The sequence below is a fragment of the Epinephelus moara genome, chromosome 17, assembly GCF_006386435.1.
Source record: "Epinephelus moara isolate mb chromosome 17, YSFRI_EMoa_1.0, whole genome shotgun sequence".
NCBI lineage: Eukaryota > Metazoa > Chordata > Actinopteri > Perciformes > Serranidae > Epinephelus > Epinephelus moara.
In genome coordinates this window covers 1,760,108-1,772,607 of record NC_065522.1, presented here as the reverse complement: position 1 = coordinate 1,772,607, position 12,500 = coordinate 1,760,108, and the positions used below count along the sequence as shown (strand labels likewise).

The following is a 12,500-nucleotide window of genomic DNA, read 5'->3' as shown; positions in this document are numbered from 1 at the left end:
CAACAGTCCAAAATGGCGGCAGTGCTACCACAGCCCCCCTAGTGGCTGTTGGCAAAAATTCAATGGAGCTTCGCCTCTTGGTATCCATGCTCTTTGTGGTTAGGGTCAATAATAAGACCTCTAGGGTCAAACGTATTAGCATTGGCGCCCCCCCAGAGGTGTGTTTTATCACCCCTGTTATATTCACTGTGCACAAATGACTGCATATCACACACAGACTCTGTCAAAATGCATAAATTTGTGGATGACACAACACTGGTGGGGTTGATTTCTGGGGATGGTGACACTGCTTGTAGAAATGAGGTCCTCACATTAATTGACCCTCCACAACCTAGAGCTAAATGTCTCCAAAACTAAGGAGTTGGTAGTGGACTTACGTAGGAGGGGGAGAGTGTCCCAGCCCCTGTCCATCAAAGGGGCGGAGGTGGAATGGGTGGACAGCTTTAAGTTTTTAGGAACCACAATCTCATCCTCACTGAAATGGGGAGACAACTTGAGCTGTATCGCCAAAAAAGCCCACCAGAGGCTCTTTTTCTTCTGTGGTTCTATCGAGCCACTATTGAGAGTATTCTTACCTTCTCTATAACTGTCTGGTATGGCAACTCTAGTGTCCAGCAGAGGCTGCAATTAGACAGAATAGTCCACATGGCTGAGAAAATCATAGGCTGCAAACTCCTCCCTATCTCAGACATATACGAGGCCCGTATCCAACGCAAGGGCATGAGAATCCTACTGGATGAAAGCCACCCTGCCAACCCCCTCCTCAAGGTCCTCCCATCAGGTAGAAGATTAAGTGCTATCAAAACTAAGACCTCCCGCTTTCTGAATAGTACATAAAGTAATGTCATCAAATTCCTTAACAGCTCTCCATCCCTGCACCAATACCTTATGGAAGTAGGAAACTCCCCCACAGGACTTGAATAATCTGCTCTCTGTTTTTTTATCATTGTATTTTTATATGGTATTTATGCTCTTATTATGCTGCGGTGTTATATTCTTTTTATACTATTGCACATCAGAGTCAACCTGCTACATATTGCACTATATGAGAATTTGCACTTAAAATCTGCACTAGTCACTTTAGACTTTAGCCTCCTGGACTAACATCCAGGTTCAAAACATGTCGAGGCGTATAAGGTATGACCTGTTCTCATGGCAGATGTGACCCTGTGTAAGCCATGAAGAATGTCCTATGTCCTATGTCTGCTATTCTTGTTTTTATTTGTTTTCTGGTTTGTCGTTTTGTCTTGTGGTTGTCCCACTATGTAGAGCGCACTGCAGCAATCTTGAATCTTGAATCTTGAATCTTGAAAAATCATGATATGCCACACTAAACAGGCACTTTTTGGGTTGAGACCTCTTCACATGAGTCTGAGTGCTGCCCCTTGGATGCACTCCTTTTGTCTATAGACCAAATTTGGTCACCTATGTCCTTTATTGGGCACTCCCCTCACTTTTCTGCCAGTTTGGGAATGTGATTGGCCTGATTAGGATATACAGTACATGGTCATGTGGCTACATATCCAGCCCATGTATGCGTGATCCATTGGCTGACATGTGGGTGGATGTATATGATTGGTTGTCTTTTATATTTTTATTTGTTTTTGTTTTGTTCACCATGTTAGAATGCAACAATTTCATAGTTAGCACTAAAAACACAAAATACAGCTGAGACTGATGGAAATGTCAATAGTTTTCAAGTATTTTGACCTGATGATAGCAATAGCACTAAATTTAAAGGGATCACCGAAGTTACTAGAATTCACCCTGAATGGAGCCCAAATATCTGAACTCAAATTTCAATCAATCCAATAGGTCTAGTTGTTAAGATATTTCACTCTGAACATCAAAGCTCATGGTGGTGCTAGAGGAACAGTCAGTGGATCACTGAAGTAATGGGGATACATCCTGTGGTCACAATGAAAATCTGCGCAAAATGTCATGGCATCAATTTTGAAGAGCCACAGGTTGGCATTTTTTCTGTTATGGCACATAAATAAGGCAGAGGATAAGTGCAGTCATGATGGAGGATAATGTGCAGCGATTTCAATATAGATATTAATTGGCTCACAGACAGACAGACAGACAGAAAGATAGCAAAAGAGAGATACATGTAATTCATATGAACCATAAACAACCAAAATTATACTTTTCTGAAACAAACTGTGTTTTTAGGTCTTATGAGCTTTGCATTTATTTATAAGGTAAAATAATCAACCTTAAAATGCTTAAAATGAAGGCAACACATTTAGAACAAGGCATAAAGAAAGTGCTGGCATCAATCAATGGCATCGATCAAGTGTTTTCTTTAAGTTATTGTACTATTGAAGAGTTCTGTGATCTCAGTTTGATGGTAATAATACACATGAAAATAACTGGCATTTTAGCACAAAATACATTCATTTATTGTTTCTTTTTTGCTGTATCTTTCTGGTGTTTCCCGTGTCAGCGTGGGTTTTCTGTGGACGCTCCAGCCTCCATCCACATTCCAAAAAGGCTAATTGGTTTAGGCTAATCTGTGACTCTAAATTAGCCGTAGTTGTGAATGTAATTGTGAATGGTTGTCTGTTTCAATGTGTCAACCCTGTAATAGTCTGGCGACCTGTCCAGGGTGTACCCCGCCTCTCGCCCAGTGTCAACAGGATAAGTGGTTATGGAAAATGAATGAATGGATGGATGTATCTTTCCACCTTATGTTACACGGATAGCTAATTCATGAACAAAACTTTTTTTGAACCAAAACATGGTAAATATATTTCTCTAAATTAAACACTGCATTTAAGGACAGGCCAACCTATATAATGTAAGGGAGGCTTTAAAAAAGATTTGAAGGCTAAATATATCAGCTATAAAAAAGAGAGAGAAAGACTTTTTGACTGTTGTACATGAATAACCTCTAATCTCAGCCCAGCCTGCCTGGATGTATTTCTCCTTCAGTAGCTGGCTGTGACAGTGTGACAGCAGCTTTTAATATCATATTACTGAGCTGCAGGAAGCAACATGTGGCAGCCAGTCAGAGCCCTGCTCTGCCAAGGCATCGTCACTCCGTCTATACTTGACTCAGTGACAGCAGCTGTGTTTGAGCAGCACGTTCAAACAGCCAGGAGACATTAACATTGTTTCATTGTGTTCATAATGTTCCTCTTAACAGTATAATAGAATTTGCCTCTAAAGGCTTTTTTGCTCCTGAATGAAAACACAATGAACTAGAGATTATCTTGCGATTGGATCACACTAACCATAAAGCTGATCTGCCATTTAAAATGAATGTTGGCTATGTGCGTAATGTGGAGGAACAATGGCCTCTTACTTACTTCTTACCCCGCTACTAAAGGCACTGTTGCTTGGACCATACCCATTTTCAAACTTGGGCTTCATTGTCATCTCAACTACACTCTTGTAAAGTTTTGTGACTGTATCTTGCACAGTTGTGATGCTATTTCAGTGACTAAATTTAGCCACAGGCACATAAACACTCAAAATGGCTTCTGTAGTAGTTCCTACTACAGTGGGTGTCTCCAGGAGCACATTTTGCCATGATGACACATATACTGACAACATGTAAACAACACCAGCCCCACACTTCCATGTCTGAATGTTAAAGCCAGTGGCAATGTGCCTTAATGATTACTTCTTCAGTAGTGCACTAGATGCCGCCTCAAGAAAACTCTTAAACTCTGTAAAGAAAAGTGGATAACTTTGTCTCATAAAAAGATAAGCTCTCAACATCTTGTATAACTTAATGTATGTCTTGGTCACACCTGAACATGATATGATAGTTGAATGCCTCATTCCAGAACCATTGGCATTAACCTGCTGCAATAACACCCTCCAGTCTTCTGGGCAGCCTTTGCACCAGATGTTGGAATCTGGGAGTTGCTCCCATGCAGCCACAAGAGTATTAGTGATGTCCAACACTGAGCACGTTAACTTGCACAAAATATTTGTTTTTTTTGCCTTTTTTCCGCAAAAGACTATATTCCTACTAAGCTTATAAAAATGAATATTCCACTAATATTCCTGTTCACATGCAGTCCTGCATGCTTTGATTAACGTACCCTAACATGTTTTGGCATACTCCAATTAACATGCCCTAATGTGTTTTGGAAAAACTTCAATTAACGTACCCTAACATGTTTTTGCGTACTCTGAATAATGCACCCTAACATGTTATTGCATTCTCCGAATAACATACCCTACCATGTTTTTGCATACTCTAATCAATGCACCCTAACATATTTTTGCATACTGGGATTAACCAGACTATACCATGTAACCCCTTATCAGATAGACTATTTTAACATTAAGTGGGCAGCAGCTTATCCCACAATAGTAGAAAAGTAGCATTCATATAAATATATCCAGTGAAGATCAGGCTTGGCTCACAGGTCGTTCCAAAGGTGGTGGATGGCTCTTTGCAGGCCAGTAAAGTTCTTCCATACAAACGGGGAAAATTTATTCACCATGACAATATCCCCAAAAATAAAATAACACTTACAAATGTCACCGTCTTGCACTATGACCAGAGGCCCTCATACTTTTTGTCTAAGACAGTCAGGCATATGTCTTGAAGTTATAAGTGTAATCTGTCCTTGTTTTCACTGGTTTCATAATCGTGAGGATTTTATTTTCTAGATTTTGACAGATTTTTTTCCCCTCCAGTCTTGATTGTCTGCCCTGATAAGTTTCATCTTATTACCACTGCAGTCACCTCACCTCCTGCTCACCTGTTGTCACTTCCCAATCAGTCACTCCCTGCCCAGATATTTTGTTCGTTGTCAGTTCGTTGTCTGCATCTCTTCCAGTCAGTAGAATTTTCCTAGTGTTTTGAGTTCTTATTTTGTTTATTTTAAGCATTCCAGCATGCTACTAGAGTTTAGAGAGATACTAGAGTTTAGTTTCTTCCAAGCATTTCGGATTCTTGGTGTTTGAATGAACTCATTACATGCCAGCTCCCAGCTGTAAGCCTTTTCACATTAAACCTTTTCCTGCTGCCCCATCCTCTGTATCTGTGTTTGGGTCCAAACCTGTTTAACTTAACCTGTTGAAAAGCTTTAATGTTATGAAACTTTTGCTGGGGTATTTAGACTCATAAACTTTCATAAGCTTTTATAAGCTTAGTAGGAATCAAATCAGACAACTCATTTAGGAGTGTGAGGATTTTCCTAATCTGTCAGCAGTGACATCTTACCTTATAAAGCTGCTGAGCCACCTAAAAAAGGCGCGTCTAGTGATGGTCTAATTGTTGATTCAGAGCTGTAGAATAACTTTGGGAAGCACAAAGCATATTTTATTTAAAGCTCTCTTCTGATGTTGTGATATTGTATCTGTTTTCTGTTCACAGACAGCCATTCCCAGCTGGCGACCGAGTGACATTTAATGGGAAGGAGTGTATTTGCCAAAAGTGTACCCAGCCCCTCCCTGCCAACAGCCCTGCACCCATACAGGCTGTCCACAGTCAGTACTTTGTTTATGTCTGTCTCTCAAAAGCATAAATCATGCCAAAAGCAAACTTTAGGATCCTGAAAACTATGATTCGTCACGCTGTTCGTCAGCATAATTTTCTTTTCCATCCCTTATATTGGCACTTTAGTAAAATGATGTCATTCCACTCTCAGGAAAACCAAAATGATTTTGCTTAATGAAACCAAAGTACTGTAAAGGGAACTCTTCCACATAGAGAAAGTAAACTTTAGTTTCATTTCTCATTAAATCTCAACTAATCTCCCATCATTTCTCTGCAGACTGCTGCGGCTGTGGGAAGGAATTTAAGAATGAACAGTCTCTGGTAGCACTGGACAAGCACTGGCACCTGGGCTGCTTCAAATGTAAAGTCTGCAACAAGGTGCTCAATGCGGAGTACATCAGCAAGTAAGTCATAATGGTTGTAATATACATTGCTATAACTAATAATAGCTGGTGACAATGTATGACTTCGTAATACAGGGATGCAAACAGCTCGCTTTTCGGCGACTCTCGCTTTTTGTCATGTCAATTTGGGTGACTTGTGGGAATCGTGTAGATCCAAGCAGTTTTTTTGGGGGAGTTGGCTTGGAAGAGTCTGATTAATGATTCCGTGAACACAAACGAAATGAGCAGATGACAGTGCTGCCGCAACAAAAACTGTGTAGTGTGCGCACAAGCGTGAACCACTTGTTTTCATCTGGATGATTAGTCTCTTACACAGACGGCGATGACGTCAGCACGCTGGCTGAGTCTGTCGTCTGTGGACATTCCCATAGGAAAGTTGTAATAGAACTAGTGCTGGCTCCCAGCGGCAGTGATGTGATTGAATCCAAATCTGTGTACTTCTGTACTTCCTCGGCCAACAGCTGATTAGCTTTGCCTTACACCTGCCTACACCAGAATTGCTGTTCCCCGAATTGTTGTCCGTAGTACAACAGAAAAGGAAGTGTTCAGTGCATTGCAAGAAGAGATTAAAATGGATATGATTTCATTTGATTCAGCTATATTGCAGAGCTGCAACGTCTCTGTTACATGTAACACACGTGCCGAACTTATGGCCCATTTCTATTACAAAACAAAAGACGAATGTCCCCAGACTCCCATTCCGAAGTAAGGGAGGCTGGTCACGCGAGACTATTGGATGATGTGCTGCTGGATCAAAGATTATAGAGCGCTACGCATAGGACAGGGTTGTCAGGTCCGCTTATAAGCCACGACTTTGGGCTTGTTATTTTGTAAAGTCAATTACAAATATTGGTAGTTGCGGGTTGCGTTTTATTGGGCTTGTTTCTAAAGTGGAGTTGCTTATTTGGGCTTGCTCTCTAAACGTCGCCTTTCTCTACATATATATCCGTCTAATAAGTTATTTAAATGCATGATAGTATATATATATATATAGATATATATATATATATACTATCATGCATTTAAATAACTTATTAGACGGATATATATGTAGAGAAAGGCGATATATAGATATATATATATATATATATATATATATAGATTAACTAATACAGTGGCCTCTGGCTATTTTTAAGGTTGTCATTTTCATGCCAAACAACTCAAACATTCCATAAACATTCCGCATTTTATATCAATTCCAGAGTGAGCAAGTACCTTGTAGCTGGTATAAAAAAAGAAATTGTGGAAAGAGGTAGGTTGAACTGCACTCTGTTTTGGTAGTTTTGCTGAAACATTCAACTTTGTTCATTTGCAGAATGAGGGAAATTGAGTGTTAGTGTATTTTGATATTCACAATTTCTTTTTCTTTTTTTTTTAAATCATACAGTCCAGATGTAAAAACTATTATCCAACACTTAAGGGCACTTGCCCCAGGATATTCAGATGGCTCTTAGTTTGAAACTGACATGTTATTTGTAGTAGGTCAATCTACCTGCTTCGTTCAATGTAAAGAGCATGAAGAAATGTATAAAGATTTGGACCTCTAGCAAGATGATCATGATGGCTCAATGGATTTGTTCTGTTTTGGAAAACACAATATTCTTCCAAATTAGTGTTTGTGTATTTTAATATTCAGAATTTCGCTTCGACAAGCTCTCTCTTTTTTGACCATACACCTGTTTGCATCCCTGGTAATACTATCACCTCCATGTCAAGTGTTCCTGCATTTTAACCTGTTATCAGATGGTTAGTGTTGGCTGTCACAATACTTCCTATCACCCAATGAATCAAAACCTGAGACCTTTTTTTTATATTCAGTTAGTGAAACTCTATCTGTGCTCAAGTTGAGTCTTCGTCCACTGATATCTGGCATTTCGCATTTATGCCTCTGTGCAGTAATAGCTGTCGGTGGAGGCATGTTTTCGGGTTGTCCATCCCATTCTTGTGAACGCAATATCTCAAGAACACCTTAAGGGAATTTCTTCAAATTTCGGGCAAAATTCCACTTGGACTCAACGATAAGCTGATTAGACTTTAGTGGTCAAAGGTTAAGGCCACTGTAACCCGTGTCTGTCTTATTCTTATAAACAAGATATCTCAAGAACGCCTTGACTTGTCACAAACAGCCATTGGGACTCAACAACGAGCTGATTAGATTTTGATGGTCAAATGTTAAGGCCACTTTGACTTCAATAAAGTTTTTGGCCATATCTCAAGAGTTCTCATGCAAATTAGGACAAAATTTCACATGCATGTCTAATGAGATAAAGTGATGAAGTAATGGCATTTTATATCCAAAAGGTCAACTTCACTGTGACATCATAATGTTCTGCAAAAACATTTTTCTGGCCATTATTCAATGTCATATCTCAGGAAAAGAAGGGGAGACATTTGGTCAGGTACTGAATTAGTAACACTAATTTTGGGTGACAACCTGTGCTGATAGTATAGGTCTTCTGTGCATCCAGGTTGAAGATGTGTGTGAGGTATCCATGTTTTAGAATTCCGAGCTTCTTAACAGCAACATCTAAAGCATCGTTAACTATCATGGCTACTGTACAGGTAATTCAAGTCTAACCAATCCTTCAATTGTTAGCTGACTAAATAATGTCCAATATATGAGGACTGCTGCTTACCAGAGAGAATCTCGTGGGACAAGCCGAGATAGAGTATAAAAACACCCTAATCTGTGCAGCATCCTTTAATGAAGGCGAGTTTTTGGTGAGACCTAGAATGCTAACAGAAGGTCATTGAGACCTATTTATTAATGAACACTGCACTGGTCTCAAAAGATGGCGCCCCCAGTGGCCTGTTACAGCAGCTCCTGCTCACCGTTGAGCTTTTTTCAATTTCTCTTCAATTCAATTTCCGGTAGTGCGGCAGCCTGTCACAGCAGCTCCAGTGTATGTTTGAGTTTGGCTTGTTTTTATGCTCTAGACGTGTTTTATGTTCTTAGTTTTTAAGTGTTCATTTTAAAACACACAGTTTCTGAGGAGCATAGGGGCCTAGTTAAGGGGAAATGGAGTTGATCAGACCACTTTTGGTTTGCCTGATATTCGGGGGAATTCTCCAAGCGGAGCAGCGGAGTCAGCCGGCAATTCTTCCATCCGTTATCATGGGAAATGTTCGGTCCATGAATAACAAGATGGAGGAGCTCGAAACCGTCGTCAGAAGCCAAAAAATCTACCGGAGTGCAGTCTGATGTGCCTGACTGAGACGTGGCTGAAGGACTGTATCCCGGAGACTAACACCAACACCAGTGGCTTCCTAACGATACGAGCGGACAGGGATATCAAAGCAAGTGGCAAGAGGAAAAGGCGGGGGGCTTGCTTTACTTATCAACAACAGGTGGTGTAAACCAGGGCACACTACAATCAAGGAGCAGGTTTGTAACAAGGACATTGAACTCTTATAGTTAGACCCTATTACATGCCATGGGAGTTCACAGTAGTTATCGCCATTGTTGTTTACATTCCACCCTCTGCCCACGCTGATATGGCTTGTGACGTAGTTCACGCGACTATTGCGAGAATACAAGCCAGATATCCAGACTCATTTATTTTCCTCTCCGGGGATTTTAACCATGCATCCCTCTCCTGCACACTTCCCACCTTCAAACAGTTTGTGGACTGTCCTACGAGAGGAAATAAGACACTTGATCTTTTTTATGGTAATGTAAGAGATGCATATAAATCAACTGCACTGCCCCCTCTTGGTGGTTCTGACCACAATCTTGTCCACCTCTCTCCCACATACAACCCTGTTGTTAGAAGGATACCTATTACCACCAGGACAGTTAAACGCTGGTTCCAGGAAGCAGAGGGATCCCTACAGGCTTGTTTAGATCTCACAGACTGGGATGTCTTCTGTGAGGCACACGGGGATGACACTGAGGGACTAACTGACAGCATTATAGATTACATCAAGTTCTGTGCCGATATTTGTGTACCGAGTAGAGTGATTAAATGTTTCCCCAACAACAAGCCATGGATCACTAGCAGCCTGAAAGGCTTGCTAAATCAAAAGAAAAAGGCCTTCAGGGAGGGCAATAAGGACAGAGCAAAGGCAATACAGATGGAACTGAAGGTGAGGATTGAGGAGGGAAAACAAGCCATCTGTACTCGTAGTCTGTCCCCTTCAGTTCATACCTGTTCATCGGATCAGTCTCTCCCTATCAGTGACTCATCCATAACGCTCCAGCCATCACAGGTGAAGAGGGAATTGGACAGACCTAAGATTGGAAAAGCGGCTGGTCCCGACGGAATTAGCCCTAGACTCCTTAGGATCTGTTCCAGTCAATTATGTAACATCCTCTCACACCTCTTCAACCTGAGTCTGAAACAACAAAAGATCCCCTCTCTATGGAAAACATCATGCATAGTTCCTGTCCCTAAGAAGAGACTCCCTGTTGACTCCAGTGACTATAGGCCAGTAGCCCTCACTTCACATATAATGAAGACCCTTGAGGGGCTTGTCCTCTCCTATTTAAGACCCATGGACCCCCTACAGTTCGCATTGGAGTGGATGATGCCCTCATCTATATGATGCAGAGGACCTACAGCCACCTGGACACCCTCAATGCAACTGTGAGGATCATGTACTTTGATTTCCCAAGTGCCTTCAATACGATCCAGCCACTGCTGCTTGGTGCGAAGATGAGGAAGATGAATGTGGAATCAGCGCTGGTTGACTGGACCATGGACTACCTCACCTGTAGACCACAGTACGTCAGGATGAAGAACTGTGTCTCCAGCAAACTCCTGAGCAGCACTGGTGCCCCACAAGGAACGGTCCTGTCTCCCTTCTTGTTCTCAATCTACACATCTGACTTCCAATACAACACAGGAGCCCGCTTCCTTCAGAAATTTTCTGATGACTCAGCGGTGGTCGAATGTGTAAAGGGAGGATGTGAGGAGGAGTACAGGGGCACAATTAGCGACTTTGTCGACTGGTGCAACATCAACCACCTTTAGCTGAACATTTCCAAGACCAAGGAAATGGTCATTGATTATCGCCAGAGGAGGCCTGGTCCAGCCCCAGTCACCATTCAAGGTACAGATGTGGAGGTTGTCACCAGCTACCGGTACTTGGGAGTGCAGCTGGATGATAATCTGGACTGGTCTTGCCACTTGGAGGCAGTGTACAAGAAAGGTCAGAGCTGCCTGTACTTTTTGAAAAGGCTGAGGTCTTTTAATATCTGCAGACCTCTTCTGTAAACATTTTATCAGACTGTGTGGCCAGTGCACTTTTCTTTGGTGTGGTGTGCTGGGGAGAAGGAGCCCTTGCCAGAGACAGAAACAAGCTCATCAAACTTGTAAAGAAGGCAGGCTCTACCATTGGAGCTGAGCTGGACTCAGTTCAGCAGGTGGCTGAGGCAAGGATGCTCAGAAAACTTAAGTGTATATTAAAAAATGCCTCTCATCCATTGCACAACCTGAAGGTGTTTAGCCACAGCACTTTCAGCCACAGGCTGATACCACTGCAGTGTAGGACTGAGCGTAGCAGGAGGTCCTTCTTGCCTGCGGCCATCAGACTTTTTAATGCTCAGTAGCTAATGCACAGTAACCTGCTCCTGCTCCTTTTTACTTTTCCATCATGCTGTATTACTTTTTATCATTATTGTCTTGTGTGTGTTGCCTGAGGGATACACTGCTGCTGTGACAACGTAATTTCCGCAAGGATTAATAAAGTGTTCTTCTTCTTCTTCTCCTTCTTCTTCTTCTTCTTCTTCAATTAACTTTCTCACTTAGAGTTTTTTCAGATTAGTTAGTTAGCACTTATGTTTTGTTTTGGTATGGAGATGAAGACCTCTTTCTTCATAGCAGTCTTTCTCCTATTTTTCTATGGACATGATCGTGTGCGGGGACCCAGCGTCCAGTTGTGGCTTCATTGCTTACACCTAGGACCACCTGTTAGTGCTGCGTCACACTACGGTGCGACCCGAGGAGAGGAACGATATTCCCTGTGAGCTGCGGAGAAGGAGATGGGGATGTTGCAATGCAGATACCAGAGTAGATGGTACAAACCCTTCCTCCCGTCCATCATTTTGGGGAACGTAAGTTCGCTCCCCAACAAGATGGGCGAGCTGTTGGCGCTGACTTGCCATCAGGGGAAGTACCGGCAGAGCAGCGTGCTGGTGTTTACAGAGACATGGCTGAACGCGGAAGTACTGGACACAATCGATGGATTCCAGCTCATCCGACACACACGAGTCAGCGGACAGCGGTGGAGGAAAGGAGGAGGGCTGGCTGTGTTTGTGAATGATAGATGATGTAACTCTGGGCACATCACTATCAAGGAACAGCATTGCTGCAGGGATTTTGAGCTGCTGGCTGTTGGCATGAGACCGTATTATCTACCCAGGGAGTTTTCTCATGTCATTATGGTAGCAGTGTATGCCCTCCGTCTGCTAAGGGTGAGTCTGCTTGTGACATTCTCCACACTGTTACAAGAAGGCTGCAGACACAGCACCCTCAGGCCCTCCTTCTGATCTCTGGGGACTTCAACCACACCTGTCCATCCACCACCCTGCCCACCTTCACCCAGTATGTTTCCTGCCATACCAGAGACAATAAAACACTGGATTTATTTTATGCCAACACCAAGGAGGCATACCACTCATCCCCCCT

General features: G+C 42.2%; 1 protein-coding gene across 1 annotated transcript in view; it reads left to right on the top strand.

The window, feature by feature from the left end:
• The window catches only part of ablim2 (actin binding LIM protein family, member 2), a 187,976-nt gene that overhangs the window by 64,228 nt on the left and 111,248 nt on the right, over positions 1–12,500 (top strand). The window contains exons 4-5 of the mRNA XM_050067006.1: positions 5,345–5,457; positions 5,745–5,871. Of these exons, the coding sequence (XP_049922963.1) occupies positions 5,345–5,457; positions 5,745–5,871 (240 nt within the window). The remainder of the gene's footprint in view (positions 1–5,344; positions 5,458–5,744; positions 5,872–12,500) is intronic.